The 19956-nt window shown below is 29.9% G+C and overlaps 3 protein-coding genes across 3 annotated transcripts; 2 read left to right on the forward strand and 1 right to left on the reverse strand.

Annotated features, from left to right (window-relative positions):
* The first annotated feature begins 1179 nt into the window (after nt 1-1179).
* On the forward strand, nt 1180-1587 carry LOC123913361 (AT-hook motif nuclear-localized protein 2-like). The gene has a single exon (XM_045964079.1). It carries the CDS (start codon nt 1180-1182, stop codon nt 1585-1587), a length of 408 nt encoding a protein of 135 aa, XP_045820035.1.
* Nucleotides 1588-7848: 6261 nt separating this feature from the next.
* On the reverse strand, nt 7849-9888 carry LOC123918216 (tropinone reductase homolog At5g06060-like). The gene is made up of 5 exons (XM_045970209.1): nt 9708-9888; nt 9416-9623; nt 8898-9117; nt 8696-8802; nt 7849-8209 (listed from the first exon to the last, which is right to left on the reverse strand). Exons 1-5 carry the CDS (start codon nt 9797-9799, stop codon nt 8015-8017), a joined length of 822 nt encoding a protein of 273 aa, XP_045826165.1. The 5' UTR covers nt 9800-9888; the 3' UTR covers nt 7849-8014.
* A 4051-nt stretch (nt 9889-13939) lies between these two features.
* LOC123918218 (thylakoid lumenal 15 kDa protein 1, chloroplastic) lies at nt 13940-17088 on the forward strand. Its single transcript, XM_045970212.1, has 8 exons — nt 13940-14097; nt 14169-14300; nt 14859-14954; nt 15041-15113; nt 15359-15420; nt 15935-16016; nt 16734-16794; nt 16881-17088. Exons 1-8 carry the CDS (start codon nt 13978-13980, stop codon nt 16930-16932), a joined length of 678 nt encoding a protein of 225 aa, XP_045826168.1. The 5' UTR covers nt 13940-13977; the 3' UTR covers nt 16933-17088.
* The last annotated feature ends 2868 nt before the right edge of the window (nt 17089-19956 follow it).

Consider the following 19956-nt stretch of genomic DNA (forward strand, 5'->3'; position numbering starts at 1 on the left):
TAATTTCTTGCTAGAAATATCCATTTTTTAAGACTTATCCACGTTCGATATATATATGCCTACACTAGTCAATAAAATTATAAATTTTGAAATAAGCACCTATTTTCTTTTTCTATATTTAATTTGGAAGTTAAATTGTCTTTTTTATTTTAAATATCTTTGAAAAATAATTATAAAGAAGACTAGAGTCCAATATATTATATATACTCATTTCTCTTGTAATTTTTTAATCAAAATGAGTTTGGGTTTAAACAAAACTTGATTGTTGAGTAATTTGAGCCTAAGACCTCAGTATGGTACCTATGCCTCACCGCCAACTGAGCTGTGAAATTATTTTACTTTTACGTTTTTTCTTCTTTTTCACAGTGTCAAAATTATTTTAAAAAACTATTGCATTAAATGAAAAAATATATTTTGGATTAATTAGCAAATTTTTGAATTTATAAAACATGTAATCGCCTTTTGTAAAAAAAAAAATGGCCTGTGTCAAAAAAAAAAAAGAAGTAAATTCCTACACTTTAATTTCCCAATTATTTGATTATTTTTCATTTATTCTTATCTATTTCATTTTTTTACTATATTTTTTTATATCTATTTCTATATTTGAAAAATCGATCTAACAGTGTATTCAAATAATGTGGACATATAACTTATATATAATTTTTTTAACTTGTTATTTATAATATACAGAATCAATCGGTTTTTGGGTCAGATACAAAGTTTTCAAAGAAAAAATTTTATATATAGAATCAAGTTGCATATAATAATTAAAAATGAATGGTTTATCATAATATTTATTTGCAAGAGAACAAATTAAAAATTTCTCTTAATAAAATACAAAAAAAAATGCACTTTGCACAATAAATACATTTGAATAATTAATAGTTAAATTTTAACCATATATATTTGACCGTTAGAATTTTTTTTTGACCCAGACCATTAGAATTTTCAAACATAATAAATTTTGACTTTATTATTTCAAACATAATAAAGTTTTTTATATATAAATATATATATTTCCCCATTTTTTATGATCCTCTAGAAATTATAACTAATTATCTTAATATGTGTGAATAGTAAAATTTGGTTATAAATAAAGTTGAGAAGAGTTAATCCCATACAAGTGTACAAGCATTTCTCTTTAAACAACTAGCTTCTATACCCCCATTGTAATTCATCATGGAACCTATTACCCTTGAGATTCCTAGTGGAGAAGATATTGCGGAGAGTATAATCAATTATGCACGGCACCGCCAAGTCAGCTTAACAGTGTTGAGTGGCTTCGGCCCTATTTCAAGCGTCACCCTTGCCCCAAATTTATCCATGGAAGGACCATTTCAGATGACATCGCTATACGGAACGTATATCAATGCTGATTGTGATGATGTTCCCCCACGGTTCATCGCTAATCCACCACATTCATCATTTTCAGTTGTCTTCACTGACAATGATGGAAAGGTGTTTGGAGGAATTGTTGGAGGGGAAGTTATTGCTGCTGACGTAGTTTACGTTAACGTTGTTATTGTCAATGGTTTTGACTTTGATGTTGTGGATGATGATGGTTCAACTCAGAGTGATAGCGACTAGATAGTCAAAAGAATTTGTGTGATTTCCTTTGTTGTTTTCTAAATCCTTTCAAAGTTATGTTTGAAAAAAAAAAAAAACATAACCTCTTGTTTTTATATCCTATGTAAACATAGTTGAAATTTTGAAATAAAGATTAATGGTTGCTTAATTTTATGTTTCTAATTGTCATGTACCAATTATTTTTATATGCATTGATTTAGTTGTCAAAGTTATAAACTTATGAACATGAATTGTTGTCATAATCAATTAGTAGAGCATGGGAGAACAAAGACCTAACCACATGCAAAAAGATAAAAGGTAATGAAAAAAGAATATATAAGCACGTTCATGTATATTAGAAGATTTAAATTTAGTTATTATATAACATAGATTGACGAATATTTAAAAAAAAAAAAAACAATACTCCATCCGTCCCAAATTATAAGAGAAAATAAAAAAAATCACTTATTAAGAAAAAGTAAAACATGAGAATTTGAAATATGGTTTTGTGGGTTTTCCTTGGAATAAGTTGCATAGGAAGATGTAAAAATAATTTTTATTGGTTGTTGTTTATTGAGAAAATGAGAGAGAGAGAAAATTAAATTAAATTTGCATTTAATTTATGAGAATAAGATAAAAACATTCTTGAAAATGACTTTCTTCTTTATAATTTGGGACAAAAAAATGGATTTTTTTCTCTTATAATTTGGGACGGAGGAAGTATGTTTTAATTGATTACGGTATACCTTGATACACATGCAACATATGAATGATGTGGTTTTTTTTTTCTTCAAGTAGCTTAGTGATTAGACTCTCACACTTTTAAATGTGAAAAAATGTGGAATCCGGAATTCGAACCCCGAACACTCCAATAATGTTTCTGGTAGCTATCATTTGAGCTACGCTTATGGGACCGGTTTTTTTTTTGGTTACTTATAGTGATGTGCCAATTCATGCATGAATTTAAAGCCTATTAATTAAGAATTCATATTCATTCATACGGAAAATTACAGTATGCTCACTTTTAAAGTGTTGGATTAAATTACAGTAGTGTTTGATTATGTTTATCAAAAAAAAAAAAAAACAGTAGTGTTTGATTATATTATACTTTTTACCTTAAGGAGTATATCCATTTGTGTAAACTTATCCAAATAAAATCAATAAAATCATAAATTTTATTTTATACTTACACTAGTCAATAAAATTATAAATTTTGAAACAATTTTGGAAAAGCATATAAATAGTATACTAATATGTAAGTATTTCTCAATGTGTTGTTGACCATTATGAATATATGATATCTAGGTTGAATTTGTCATGAAATAAGTTAATTTTGAATTATTCTAACTTGTCGATTATTATAATCTCTAGCTTTAATTAATGTATTTTGTTTGTTGAATGAAAGAATATTGATAGAGATAACATGGTAAAGAGATAAAATTGAATGATTTTGTATTATATTTTGAAAATTTATTTAATAAGAAATAAGTACCCATTTTCTTTTTATATATTTGTGATCTGAGGTATTAAATATAATAAAATTCACAAAAATCATCAACTATCTCATCTCAGGTAAATTTTTTAGCAATCTCATCTTCAATATACACAATCATGTAATCTCTAAGAAAATCATCTTTCATCTTATTGTGCGGTCTTTGTTTTTAGGGTGCTGTTAACATGTGCATACATGGCACATGTTAATGTATCTATAATTAGAAATTTGCATTTAATATTACAAATAAATTTAATGTTTAAAAGATATAATACACATGTTTCGAGAGAACATTTCTATATTTATATTCTTAATATGTGCCTTAGATGCACATGTTAACATTTGCCTTGTTTTTATAATTTTCATGGCTGAAAATATACTTTTTGTGGTTGTTGTTGAAACGGGAAAAAGTCAACACAAGTCGTAGCACTCTAATATCAAAGGATAAGAATTCAATTTACTGCTCTTAACTAATTTTTGACAAAATTATTCACGACAACATATGAAAATTGACATCTTTAAAAAATCAAACTCATAGTGTTCCAAAATATATTTCAATTGAGTCTTTTCTTGAGTAGGGATGACAATGAGTAGGGTATGGGTAGAGTACTATAGTACCCATCTCCATACCCGCAGTTTGAAAAAATACTCGTACCCATCCTCATATCCGCGTGGATAATAACCTTTGTACCCATCTCCATACACTATGGGTACCTAGGTACTCATATCCGTACCTGTTACCCGCATTTTTACTAAAAATAAATCAATCAATTATAAAACATCATATCGTTTTAATATAATTAATTTTTTTTAAAAGATTTTAATGTTAATTCATCAAAATTATAAACAAAAATTTTACTAATCTCGTGTTAAAGTTAATTTCTTTGTTGACATATTCACATGATGTTTGTATTATGTTATAAATAAACTTTTTTTATTAAAAACGTGTAATAGTTTAATAGTATTGTATTTTTTAAAATTGATATACATATGTAATTTATACATTAATATATATAAAATAAATAAATATATATTATGCGGGTATGAGGCGGGGTGGGTACTAAGGTACCCGTACTCGTTCATTTTTGCGGGTAATTATCTATATCCGTGCCCGTACCCAAAATACAGGTTTTTACCCTACCCATTATGGGTATTTTTTGCAAGTACCCACTGAGTATGAGTCAAATTGTCATCCTATTCTTGAGTAGAAAAATCTAAAGTATAAAGTTTCTCAACAAGATTACAAATGACGTCAACATTATATGACTTGAATGCATTGGAATTTAAAGCTGCACTGAATACAAGAAGCACAATTGTAACTGAATCTATTATTCACCTCATTTAACAGATAATCTATGATAGCATTAAATAATTGAGTAATCACTCAATTTAGTTCCTAAACTATCACTCTCTCATTAACTTAGTCCCTAAACTATTAAAAACAATTAAAAGGTCCTTAATCTATTTTGGGTAAATAGGGTTTTACCCCCCTGCAAAATAGGTCAGTTTTGCGTTACCCCCTGCAAAATTTTTTTTTGTGATTACCCCCCTGGAAAATGAAGATTCCATCATTTACTCCCTCAGTCGACAACATGGATGTTGACTGGACAAAATTGATGACGTGGGATGCATGTGTGGCTTTTCATTCATTTTTTATTAAAGTTTTTGTGCCACGTAGATAAATAACTTAATATAATTATTAATTTTTCAAAAAGAAAAAGAAATTAAAAAAAATTGTTAATAGAATTTATTTATAAACATTCTTGTTCTTCTTCTTCTCGGTGTAATCACAAATCAAATCCCACACAATCAACAAAATCTTCTTACCCAAATTTCTCTTAAATTTCACATCTTATTAACAACCCTAAATTATTTCTCTTCTATAACCACAACTATACGATACAAAACTAAGCCAAAGTAACAAAAAATTTAAACTTTCCAAAACTCTTCGATTCTTGGATGAAGATTTGAGTTATTAATTTAAGTTTAATGAATATTTTTCAGATCTACAGTTTGATGAACTTTTTTGTGTTAACAAGGAATATTTTCCGGAACTTTAGGTTTAATGAATATTTTCCAGATCTGAAAACAAAAATCAAAGGTGACGATGAAGGTTTCTGTGGGTTTCGGCGAAGGTGACGATGAAGGTTTATGTTGGTTTCGTTCAAGATGACAGGTTTATGTTGTTTTTGATTTTTTTTGGAGAGAAGGATGAAATTATAGCAATATTGAAGAAGATGAACCTTCAACCCCAATTACTATCGTTTTTTTCTTCTTTTTTTTTCAGTTTTTTTTTTAATTAAAAAAATAATAATTATACAATCATTAATGAATTGACAATAAAAAAATAAAGGGTAAATGATCATTTACCCCCTGCAAAATAAGGAAATTTTCGTTTACCCCCCTGCACAGATTTTTTTTCTGTTTACCCCCTTGCAAAAAATAGATTCTCTCATTTCGCCCCCTGGGTGTACAGCAGGACAAGTGACTGTGCAAATTTGCTGACGTGGCTTGTACACATGGAAAAAAATCATTTATATTTATTTTTATATTCCACGTCAGATAATATTTTTTTCAAAAAAAGAAATTAAAAAAAAAATTTCCTACAAAATTTAAAAAACGAATTTTGTTTTTTTTTTTTCTTTTAAAATTTTTTAAAAAATTTCCCAGAAATAACTTTTTTTTTCGTACAAAATTATTGAGTATTTTTTTCCTAAAATAAAATAAAAAACGAATTTTCTTATTTTACTCCAAAAATAAAGATTTATTTTCAAATCTTTTTGAATTAAAAAAAACAGAATCTTCGCCGTAATCGTTTGCTTCCACCGTCATGATTGTATTTGTCGTCGTCTTCTTCAATCGCCGAAATCATCTTCTACATCATTATATTGTCTTCTGCTTCTTTATAATTTTCTAGTTTTAGGGCAAATGGTTTTGATAGAAGAGGAAAACACCAATAAAACTTGTTTTTCTATTTTATATTTTTTTTGAAAATCTTTTTCTATTTTTTTTAATTCAAAGAGAATAACAAAAAATAAAGTTTTGTTTTTAAAAAATAAAGATTATGTTTTTTTTAATTCAAAAAGTTTGAAATTAAATCTTTAAAATTTTTATTTCGGAAATAAACTTTATTTCGGAGTAAATCTTTATTTTGGGAGAAAAATAAGAAAATTCTTTTTTTTTTTTAATTTTGGGAGGAAATTTTTTTTTGTTGGAAAGTTTTTTAAAATCATTTGTATGAAAAAAAAATTAATTTTTTTCGTAGGAATTTTTTAAAAAAATTTTGGGGAAAAAAAACAGATTTTTTTTTTATTTTGTAGGAAAAAAATTATTATTTTTTTTAAAAAAAAAATTATCTGACGTGGAATTTAAAAAATAAATATAAATGATTTTTTCCACATGTACAAGCCACGTCAACAGGTTTGCATAGTCACTTGTCCTGCTGTACACCCAGGGGGCGAAATGAGGGAATCTATTTTTTGCAAGGGGGTAAACAGAAAAAAAAAATCTGTGCAGGGGGGTAAATGAAAATTTGCTTATTTTGCAGGGGGGTAAATGATCATTTACCCAAAAATAAATATAAAATGAATTCATTCCACTTGTATGTGCCACGTCATCAATTTTGTCCAGTCAACATCCATGTTATCGACTGAGGGGGGTAAATGATGGAATCTTCATTTTACAGGGGGTAATCACAAAAAAATTTTTTGCAGGGGGTAACGCAAAACTGACATATTTTGCAGGGAGGTAAAACTCTATTTACCCATCTATTTTTCATCCGTCAATATAGTCCCTAAACTATCACTCTCTCATCAACTTAGTCCCCAAACTATTAAAAACAACTAAAAGGTCCCTAAACTATATTCACATGATAATGATGCTCAACTATCACATAATCCATTTGACTACGAGACTGAATTGAAATGGGAGCTCCATCTAGTATCTCCAAGTCTTTGTTCTAACTTGATCGCCCCTTTTCCAGTTTCAATCTCATCATTTTCAACAAGAAGAACCCACAACATTGACATTCATACTAAAAGGGGAAGAGTAACTTGCTCTCCAAGTCTTTGTAATGTTCCAACTTGATCGCCCCTTAATTTCGGTTTTATATACAGCATGCAACTCATCATTGCATTTAGAAGAAGAACCTACAACATTGACATTCATATCAAAGTTTTTTTTTTTTTTTTTAAAAGTATGAATGACCACTACTTATTTAGATGATCCAACAAGAACAAGTTTCTTTCGTGATTTCATTGTCTGAGTATGACGTTATTTTTATCTTTGTGTTAGTGCGGGGTTCATTTGGCTCAAATTATCATATCAACTTTGAACTATTATAGATTCAATCAATGACTTTATCATATGCATATACTTGTAGGCATTTTTTTGTTTTATGCTAACATGTTAGCCGAAATTGGCAAGCAGTCAAATTTAGGGTTAATCGACTTCCCCTCAGTTGAAGGAAGGTTAGGTGAATGCAATTATATTTGAATACGAGTTAGACGAGTCTTTCTCAAGTCTACAAAGGTCGTAGAAACATTCAAAGCTAAGTGGAACCGGACAATTTGGCGTTTTACTCATGTTCCTCATTTTTGGTGTAACTAACCAAAATAGTTATTTGCGCGGAGCCACGTTCTGAGAAGATAATGCATGTATGGATCAGAGAAACAAGAAATGCCGCGAAAGAGGGAAGAGCAAGTTGGACATTGGGTGCCACATACTCCAACCATATGTATATGTCATAAGATCTATTAAATGATTTTGTATTGATTTTTATATAAAATGAGTTTTTGATAACCTGAAACATGAATGAATTATTAATTTTCATAAGTAATATTATTCAAATACATATAGAGTAGAGACATTATTTTCAAGGTGATCATTTGTCACAACAAACCAGACACCATGAGAGTTGAAATAAGGAAACATAAACAGATGAGGAATTGCATTATTTCAGGTAATTATCATGCTGGGTTGAAATCCAAACACAGTTAATCCACCATCAACACAGATAACTTGTCCAGTGATGTAAGATGCAGCAGGCAAACAAAGGAAAGTCACCAAAGAGGACACTTCTTCTGGTTCTGCAATGCGCTTAAGAGGGGTTCTAGCCATTATATCATCCACAAACTTTTGATTTTGTAATAGCTACAAAATATACAATTAGTTGGATTAATCACATAGACATGAGACATGAGACATCAAAGTTTGCACAAAAAAGATTTGCTTCATAATTCACAAGTCCAGCATAAAATGGTTGAAATTGTTTTATACTGATTTTATTGTTATGTAATCTGAGTCATCCAATCTCAATTTAGCGATTGATATCTTTTACTGCGTGTAAATACGTGATTCCTTTATTGCAGGGAATCCGGATCCTGAGTTTTACATATAGGACGGAAGTAATAATGTCTTCCCTCCCCTACTTTTTATAAGAGATACTTTATTTTTTAGATTAATTGAATAACTGATGTATAAAGTCTATATTATAAGTCAGATACATCGATTATTGAATAAATCTAAAATTCAACTGTCTCTTATAAAACGGACCGGAGAGAGTAATATGCTTTAAGGCCATATATATCACAGAAAAGAAATCAAGCAAATAAATAAAATAGGGAGAAAGAGCATTACATGTTCTACAAGTGGAGTTCTGGTTGCCCATGGTACAACACAATTGCTCCTTATACCATCTTTTGCCCATTCACAAGCCAAATTTTTTGTAAGCTGATTAATTGCAGCTGAAAATTGATCAATATGGAGAAAACATAATTATAATTTTTTATGTATAATCACATTTACATGAAACAAAAGAACTAATGAGTGTAGAATTCACCTTTACTTGCAGCATAGACAGCTCCAGTACCTAAGCTGACCACACCTGCAACAGATGAAATGAACACAATGCTTCCTCCCACTCTTGATTCTTTTAGCAGAGGATGTGTAAGTTGGCTGAGATGGAATGCTGAGTCTAAATTAATTGTCATTAGCTCTGAATATTCTTCAGCTGTGTAATCAATTGTTGGCTTTCTAAAGTTTGTTCCAACATTATTTATCTAAACCGTAAATAATTGACATGTTAAATGGATCAAGTTGAATTCAAAGTACTACATACACTACTACTCAATTGAATTTATTGGTATAACCTAACACAATTTTTTATTTTTTTTTACTTTTTAAGCTTTTATCGTAATGTTTTGATGTGACAGACAAACAGACAACAAATTATGCTACTTTTTATTGTCGTACTCATACCTTAATTTTTTACAAAATGTCATATCTAGTATATAAATCATAGTGCATAGGTGAATCAATATAAATAGAACAGTGAAGAATTCAAACTTGAGTACTTACAAAAATATTGAGCTTGCCATTGAAGGTGGAGGACACTTGTTGAACAAGGTTCTCTCTCTGTGGTCGAGAACTTACATCACAGACCGATCCAGTAACCAAAAAGCCTTGAGTTTGCCATTCTTTTAAGCACTTATTAAGCTCTGATTCTGTCCTTGAACAAGTGTGTACAGTAGCACCAAATGCAGCTAGATCATTCACTATGGCATGTCTAAACAAAGTCTTAAATTAATGAACAAATCAAAATATAGAGTTTAATAAAATATTAAGAGAGAAGAAGGAGAAAGATTAGAACCCGATTCCACGAGTGCCGCCGGTAACAAGAGCTGTCATTCCGGTGAGAGACCATCTCTTTCCTCCTCTGTTTTGTGCTTCTTCTGCTGCCATTATGATGCAATCACTGTGTTTTCCTGTTGTGCGTATATTTGGTGGTCAACGCCCGTTTTGCGCATCTGAATAGACAAATCTACAAATCCAACTAGTACTGTATTAATTAAATTAACATCAGCATACCCTACATCTTATCCCATGCATGTGTGCAAGAATATACTAGTGTATTATATTTAGGTGAGCACTCCGGTACACATATTATGTGGATGTGTACCGGTACATTGTTGATGTGTATAATTTTAATTGGTCCACATATAATGATAATTTAACAAGTCATTTTGAAGATTTCTTTAAATAGAAGTTTTCTAAATTACTCTTTTAATTTACAAAAATTTCAAATTAGGGATTATTGTAATTTAGAAACCTTAAAACATGTTTCCATAATTTCAAAAGAAATCAAAATTCCTTAAACATGTCTCTTTCTCTCTCGTGTGTCTTTGTACTCCTTTTTTTTTTGATACTTATTTTTAGGGATTTAATATGCGTATATTTTTTTTTTACATCAATTTCTTTTATTTTTTGAAAGTATAGCACCCCTTGAATTCATTCTGATGCATTTCTTTAAGAACAAAAAATTCTGATGTCTTTATTTCAATTTCTTTCAATTTCTCATAAAGTTCATATTTTTTTTCATATCTCAATTTCGTGGTTTTTCAATTTTTGGGTGTTGGATTTTTTTGTTTTAGGTTATTAGGGTTCATAGAAAATTGTCATTATTTTTGTTTTTGCTAGTGGGGTTACAGTCAAACACAAAACTGAAGAATTTTGGAACCGAAAATTAGAGAGAATACAAGTATCATGATAAATTTGAAGTGGGCAAGTGGCTTGGTTTTAAGACAAATATTTGAGAATAGAAATCGTCTAATTTGTCATGATAATGCATTTTCTTCACTACACTGTATTTTGTTGTGTGAATTTGTATGACTGATACCATGATTATATATTGAACGGTTGCATTTTTGAAGAAAATAAAAGTTAAAAGATGTTGTTAATTTTTATTTAGAAGGGTAGTATTTCTAAAGAAAAAAAATTGAAGATGTTATTGATTTTTGCTTAGAATAGTAGTATTTTAAAGAGAAAAAAAATCAAAGTTAAATTTTTTTATTGATTTTTGTTTATTGTGCGCGACAGCGGAATGACATTAGGGATCTTGTTTTAGTATTAGGTTTATGCTTTATTTATTTTTCTTGACGCAAGGTTTAGGCTTTTTTTTTTAACAATATAAAACAAAACATTAATATAATATAAAAACAAACAAATTTAATTTACAAAATATCATTTGTCTTGTTGGTAAGTTATATATTTTGCAAATAAATAATGATTAAGGGTCCGTTTGGATTGACTTATTTTGAGTTTATGCAAGCAGCTTATGTAATTTTTACGTATTATTATAAGTTTGTCAAGGTAGTTTATGATAAAATAGGTTATAAAAATACAATTTTCACTAGTGTGAACTTATAAAATAACATAAAACATAATTTATATTGCATAAATTGTTTGCATATGCTCAAAAATAAGTTAATCCAAACGGGGACCTAAATCTCAACTAACTGAACCGACTAAAATAACAAAAAAAAAAACTAATTGGACTAACAATTACTTAAGAATCCCTCATGGAAACCCACTTGGGTTGGTCTAGTGGTGTTGGCTTGGGTCCTTGGAGTATGCTCCTCTCAAGGTGTTAGGTTCGATTCTTTCGTGTGCCAATTTCGGTGGGATAGTTCATACAGAGCAAAAAAAACTATGGCTTTATATGGGGTCGTGCAAGTGGGCAGTGAGATTGGTCGTCTCGGATTAGTCGGTCCTAGGATCGAATACTGAGTTTCTTTTTTTAAAAAAAGAATCCCTCGTGAATCAATTTTTTTTTTCTCAAACAATCCAATATCACTTAATTGGAATGACACACATAGGATTCAAAATTTCGGCAAGATAATGGTTCAATATCAACTAGTTGGATTTCCTGTGACTCAAAAAACTTAGTTCATATATGACCTGACTATTAAGTCTCAACTAATAATGCCGACTGTGATTAAAAAAATCAAAATTTATAGATCAAACTCTTCAACTTGAAACATAGTTCATATGCAAAACCTAACTAATTATACTTGTTTTTAATTAAGGAATTCAATTTTTCTCAATCAAGTTGTTCAATATAACCTAATTGAACTAACAAATACTTTTGAATTTAAATTTCGACAATCAAACATTTCTTTATTGATATAAAAATTTCATTTACAAAAATTTTAGTATTTTTTAAAATGAGATGAATTAAATATGAATTTAATAAATAAAAAAAAAACAAGTTAAAAGTAACGAATACTTTGACCTAAAAATTAAATTTTTGAGCTCTTAATTTTTGGACAAACTTTTTATAATGCTCTATACATATTTTGCAAAATCATCATAAATACACATCGACTTAACAACATGATTAAAATTACATGCATACTAGGTTTGCTCTAGTATGTTAGAGGTCGTGGGATCGATCCTAAGCTCTATTGTAAATAAAAAAAATTACATGCATAAATATTTTGTGGAGAAGATAAAAAATTAAATCCAGTAACTTTGCAGCGATAAAAAACTTATTTAACCAAATAAAATATTACGAATCACTAAAAATTAACAATTAATTTTACGCAAAATTAACATAAATTATTTTTTTGTACAAATAAATAAATGTATTTTAATATATATATATATATATATATATATATATATATATATATATATATATATATATATATATATATATATATATATATATATGGTTAAACAGAAAATAAATATTAATCTTTATAAACTAATAATATTAAAATATTATTTTAAAAGGTAATAATATAGAAATATTAAAATCATCCATTCATAATAATAATAATTAAAAAATTTGTTAAAGTCATACGTTTCTTTCTTTAGAAAATACACAATACTAAAATCATATTATTTTATAGGATATTATAATAATTTAAAAAAAATTGGAGTAAATATTAAAATATTTGAATCTTGTTAAAAAAAAAGTGAAAATTTGGGTTGGAAGATTTGATACATGCTTTGATTTATTGTGGAATATGATTGATGATTATATTTATGTGATGGATATATTTGCAAATTTTAAAATTAGTGTTTAATATAAAAAATTTAATAAAGAAACAAAATCTGCATTAAATGTTTTTGATTTGGTAAACACATCAGCAATGTACCGGTACATTGCCATATAATATGTGTACCGAAGAATTCACCTTATATTTATGTTAATGCGGGACACCTATAATAAATTGATTAATGTGGAAAATAATTTCAATTTTCTATACAAGTTGTTACAAAGTTGATTACAGACACGTGCGTATATGAATAGGAGAATCAACTTTGTGTATCTGATCTGTTTTCAATAAAGAGATTAGTCGTCGTTAAACAGCTAGCGTTAAAATTTTCGTATTTATTCTCAAAAGGGTTTGTATCTCATTCCAAAAGTTATTATTTCAAAAAATGAGATGCTCAACTCGAGAATTTGAATGTTAAACTCCAATACAACTTTAATATTCATGTGGCGTTCGGGTATCCCTATTCCACCTCACCTCGATATGAACTTGCGTTGAATTTTTCTATTTTTTTTATTAAAAAATGAGGTAAAAGTCAAAAACTATTTTGTTTCGACAATATGATTTTTAATTTCAAAGAATATATATAGAAAAACAACTTTATTTAATATTCAACTTAAAAATAAAAATAAACATAAGACTTTGTTTAAGGGTTTATAATTTAAGATATGTAAAGTATAATTAGATATATGTGGGGTGGATTCAGGGACAGGTTCGAGATGCGTATCAATGCCCCTATTATTCAACCCACCCAATCTTCTAAATTTGGGGAAAACCCAAACCCAATCAAATTCGCTTTTTCCCAATGCGGGAGGTGGATACCATGAATTATATTTGCATGCCCAAATCCAATAAAACTTAGATGGGCTAATTAACCGGTTAAATCAACTAGTTAAATTTGATTAAAAAAATTAGATGGGCTAATTTGGGTTGTGTTGTGATGAACTAAATTAGGTAGAAGGAAAATTGATCATTATTTAAAAAAAAATAAAATGAAACATTATCCAGAACAATTCCACATCCGCATGATAGAGTGATAGGTGTTGCATTTTTCTGTAATTGTAATTTGTCCAAACAGAAATGGCTCTTTTTCTTAACGCTTCCTTGTCTTCAACTTCCAAACCTCATCGTCACAATCTCTTGAAATCGAAACCTTCCTTTTCAACCACCTCAGCAACTCATCTTCCTCTGTTTCTTCTGGTTAGTATACAATGTTACAATATGATTCATTCATTCTTCTTTAACATCTATTCTTTCTTCTTCACATGCAGGCACCTAATCTGAAACAACAAGTTTCTCAAAAACTCACATTATCATCATTTGGTGCATCAGTTTCTAGTGCTACCCTTGTTGCTCTTCTATCTGCTTCTCTTTTCTTTGTTGATCCCGCACTAGCATTTAAGGTATATATTTATTTACTATGACTATGTTTCGATTCACTTATTTTAGCTTATCTACTTGCATAACCACTTGTGACAACTTATGATTATGAAAACGGTTTATAACATGTTCATAGGTTGCTTGTTTTCATTGTATTTCTATAGGCAGGCTCTCAATGATAGATAGCTTATGAAAACAACTTATAAATTATTCAAATAACTTATTCATAAGCGCTCATTCATAAGCACTTATGCTATAAGCTGCGAAATTTGTTTATCCAAATAGGCAAGGCCAGCCTGCAACAAGTGCAGGGTGTCCTAAGGAGTCGGGCCTTCATTTTTAATAGTTGAGGCCTCCGGGCCTTGAAACAGTCGAGGCCGTCACTACAAATAGGGTTCAACTAACTACATTCAATCACTTCTATTTTCTTAAATTATTACCCGTGTCTGTGTGTTAGTAGTATCTTCTTTGGTGTCTGTACTTTGTTCATAGTTAATAGTTTTTAGATGAGAATTTCAACCCCATTTGTTCAAGTTTTATTCTTTTTGGAAAACAAATAAAGTGTATGGTGGTGAATGCAGGGTGGAGGGCCATATGGTCAAGGGGTTACTAGGGGACAAGATCTTTCCGGGAAAGATTTCAGTGGCAAGACACTCATCAAGCAAGACTTCAAAACGGTGTAAACACATTTGTTCAAATTGATTTCTTAATTTAGATCAAAATATAACATGTTATCTTACTCTTATTACCTGTTATATTACAGTCCATACTGCGACAGGCCAATTTTAAAGGTGCAAATTTGTTAGGTGCTAGCTTCTTTGATGCTGATTTAACAGGTTTGGCTAACACCAAAATAGTATAAATAATGAATGTAGTATACGCGTTGATGGTTTTAAATTGCAACCACAATTGCGGTTTATGTTGATGTGGCTGCAATTTTGGTTGCAGTGCCGTTGTGGAGACCTCTAAAACTGTTATATTGCATCCAGAATTACGATTGCGGACTACAATTTAAAACCATAATAACATCATGGCTGGTTATTTACCGTTTTCTTTTCAATCTCTCCCCACCCATTATCAGGTGCTGATCTTTCAGATGCTGATCTTAGAAGTGCAGACTTTTCCCTTGCAAATGTGACAAAGGTAACTCTTTTTTTTATGTATTAGTGATACATGTTCATTATGCTAGGATCTAATGGGAATTTTTTTCAGATAATTTCTTATTACCAGTCGATAGATATATACTTGCTTCAAATTTTGCTTAATATCAGTGACTGAAAGTAGGTGAATTACATGAGTAATTCTGTAAGAGATACTTGATAATAAACACATGATTCCCTTGTTCAACAACTTTCTCAACTGTTATATGTTGCTTTGTTATATTATTTGAAGAAAAGAAGTGATAAATGTTCCAAATAAATGGCATGAAATTCAATCCAAAATGACAAAATTGAAGATTCAAGGGATATTACTTATAAGAGCGAACACGGATGAATTTGTTCTAAATACGAAATACTAGTATATCTGGTGCTAACAGCTTCTACTTCAAGTATTATTTTAGTTGAAGCAGAAAATATGCCTCAATTCAGTGTAATTAACAAAGTTTTTCTCATGCCATTTCTCAACTTTGTCCGGTTGGCGCCACCACTTTCTGCAGGTAAATTTGAGCAATGCTAACTTGGAAGGTGCACTTGTAACGGGAAATACATCTTTTAAGGGATCAAATATTACAGGCGCTGGTATGTAGCAGTATCACTTAATTATTGTATGCTACTATTAGATTTTTAGGCGAAATATGATTTTCAAAGTGTTTATCTCATATTATCTTTCGACTCATTAAAGGTTAGTGACATAGAACTGATTTTGTGTTTCAACCAACTTTTATAAGGATACTATAGGAAGATAGGACATAGGGAGAAAGAAGAGCGCATGCAAGAGAAAGAAAGAAAAAAACATGGAAAGCGAATTTGTCAAGAAAAAAATCCTGAATTACTTGTGAAAATTGTTTTCCCTTCATTTTCTTGTTACCTTCCAAACCTATGTAAATTTGCAAACAATTCAGACATACTACTGAAGGTTCTACATCAGAAAAAAGTTAGTCTGAGGTAAAAATTCATTAAAACCTACTTGCATAAATTCGTTTTCTAAACGTTTTTGCGAGAAGGACCTAACCTTAAGCCCTATCATGTCTTGTTTCATTTTGTTCTGTAAAGCATCAGGTTTGTTTGGGTCTAGGGTAGGGATGAGATAGGGTTTTATAGAATTGGTCCGAGCAAACTTTAAGGACTCATTAGCATTGGGTATAACCCGTCCCAACACGTCACTTACTCGCCTCTCAAATGTAAATTCTAATCGTTAGTTCTATTACGCTGGCGATGATATTTAGATTCAAGTATTTGATGTTAGAAAATTATAAGATGTGTTGATGTTTTGTCTACGATCTTTCTCTAATCCAGATTTCACTGATGTGCCACTAAGAGAAGATCAGCGCGAATACCTCTGCAAAATTGCTGACGGGTAAGATTTTATGTCTAAATGATGCTCATTTTGATTTCTAAATATGTATTATGCTTCATCTGTAACGATGTTATTTCTAATGACAGAGTGAACTCAACAACTGGAAATGCTACACGCGATACATTGCTGTGCAATTAGTATTCCATTGCCGAGTATCAAACTGTAACTTTTGAATTTCTTAGATATAAACAACAAATAAACAAATCCATTAAAGTTGAATATAATGTATATCATGTCAAAGGTGAGGTGAGATTAACTTTCCATTTATGAAAGAAAATCAAATATTTTGTCGTATATTAGGTTTCATCATCTAATTTGTATTATAATTTAATTTATTTATTTTGATAAGAAAAATGATATAAAGAATACAAAGGGTACTCTAACCCATATACATCACATTACAAACAGCCACTTTGCATACATTCCAAAGAATTGTTGAACCAATTTGCAAAAACGAAACAAATACATAAATCTTTGAAGGAATGTTGGTTTTCCATAACTGAGCTTTATTTACCTCTAGATCAAAACCATCAAGAGGTGTGCTTGAAGAGAGAGCTTTGTAGCACGATTTTACAGTGAATCCTTGCACTTTATCATACATCCAGTGTCATTGTCCGCGGCTGGTTTAATATTGGTCAAAATAGTGCTCAGTTCAGCTAACAGCTCAACCACATTGTCTGTGTGCAGAACCGATACCTGCAGCAGCACTGCGGCACAGATCCAAATTCACTTTCCAGCTCCAAATTCTGCCTGCCCCTTCACCCATTTCTGATGCCACGGTTTCTTTATTTGACGCAAGTCTCTGCATGATAATTTAAATGAAAACGGTGTATACCTGTGTTCCAAAAGATCATGCAAAATAGTTCCACGATGGTTCAACAAATGCCATTTTTACTTAACACTGCTAATTGAAAGCTTCAAGATTCTTCACACACAAACCTCCTTTTTAATTGTCATCATTGCCGCCACTTAGAAACTTGCGTTGGAGAGACCTATTCTTGCACCACCTACTTAGGAGCTTTAGAACGGGATTGATCGATGTTACACGACCACCAATGGACAATTGCCTACATTTCCACCCAATCAATCTCTTCTTGAAATTGTCAGTTACAGGCAACCATGTTCTATAATTTCTTGCATTTGCTCCCACAACTAAACCAAGAAACTTTAACGGTATTGCTTCAACACAGCATGACAGAAAAGTGGAGGCCGCGTTGTTTATGATATAGGACGACAGTCATTTGCCTCTTGCGGGTTGTCTGACTTCAGAATAAATGCTATAAGTGCAGCAGATATGGCCATAGGAAGAACACCATTGATATGATCATATGAAACTCATTCAAAAACACAATCTAATAAACATCTTCACGAAGTATCACAAAAGAAAATAAAGCATCTAATAAACAAAACAAAAAAAGTCATGATACTCAATACCATCTTCGTGAAGATCTTAAAATTGAATTTCTTACCGTAAAAGATGCACTTATCTGTTGGAACGGTTTAAAAGAAAGATATGAGCACAAATAAAACTATCATTCTCCCAAAAGCTCATTATGATTGGATACATTTACAAGATTTTAAAACAGTAACTACATATAATCCAGTGGTATTCAGAATCACTTCTCAACTGAAGTTGTGTGGAGAAAAGGTAACCGGTGAAGATATGTTAAAAAAAATCATTCTCCATTTTTTATGCATCTAATGTGCTCCTGCAACAACGATAACGAGAAAGGGATTTATGAAATATTCTAACTTAATTTCTTGTCTTCTTGTGGCGGAGCAAAACAATGAACTTTTAATTAAAAGTCATAAGGCGTGTCTCACCAGTACCTCTCCATTCTCATAAGCGAATGTAGCATCACACGATCACTATGGACAAACTCGTAGACAAATTCATGATTTTTCATTAAAAGTTCATTATTTTGCACGGCCACAAAAAGGTAAGAAATCAAATAGGAATATTTCTTAAATCCTTTTTTCTTGATATTATTGTTGCATAAGATCATTAGATGCATTAAAAGTGGATAGTGGTTTTTCTAACATTTTCATCAATTACATTTTCTTCAAACAACTTCAATTGAGAAGTGATTCCGAATATCATAGAATTATATACAGTTCCTAATTCAAAATCTTGTAAACGTAAATGCATACAATCATAACGATCTTTTGAGATAATAATAATAATAATAATAATAATAATAATAATAATAATAATAATAATATTATTATTTTTATGCAAGTATCTTTCTTTTAAACTATTTCAAAGAACAAGTGAATCTTTTACCTTAAGATATTCATTTTTAAGAACTTTGTGAAGATGACGACGAAGGAATATCATGATTTTTGACTTTTGTTGATTAAATGTTTTATTTCCTTCTTTGGTAGTATACTTATTGTCTTCTTTTGGTCCAATCTTTATTGTCTTCGATCTGCATCTAAATAAGTTTCAACATCCATACTTCATCACAAGTAATTCTGCAAATGTCAAGAATCTCAAACTCAAACTTAGAAAGATTCAACATTTGCGATTTCCCATCAAAAGGCATACCGCGATAATAGAAGCAAATCACAAAAAGTAATAATAAAGATAGTAAATCACAAATGCATGTGATGGAATCAAAGTGCACAACTTTAAAACATCTCTTCTTCTTTTTTTTATTTTTTATAATAAGAGTAATAAAATAACGAGAGGGTAGAACCCCTTACAATCCAACATCAAAAGAGTGAAGAAAATTGCATTCAAAATTAACGATAATTGGAGAAAAATGAGTGTCAAATCCTTTTTTGGTTTAAATCATCTCATTTTTGAGGAATATGAACAATAAAAATATCAAATACAACTAACATTAACAATATTAATAGAAATAAAGAAATAAAATTAGTTATAAATAAAGACACCGGCCTTAACGTGGAAATAAAAACTATCCCTAGGATTGACAAACCATAAAAATAAATCATAAAACCAACCTTTAAAAGTAAATAGGTATTTTAAACTGACTGAAACAAAAAATAATCTAAAAAATAAGCTCAGTAACATAAATAACATACTAAATTTTGAGCCAAAATAGAGTATTGTGTTGTGCGGCTCAATTTTTCTCCATGCACAACACAATGATGCATGCACCTTGCATTGCAAATAGGGTTAGGGTTTATTACCTATTA

Source organism: Trifolium pratense, linkage group LG3 (assembly GCF_020283565.1).
Source record: "Trifolium pratense cultivar HEN17-A07 linkage group LG3, ARS_RC_1.1, whole genome shotgun sequence".
In the NCBI taxonomy this organism is placed as follows: Eukaryota; Viridiplantae; Streptophyta; class Magnoliopsida; order Fabales; family Fabaceae; genus Trifolium; species Trifolium pratense.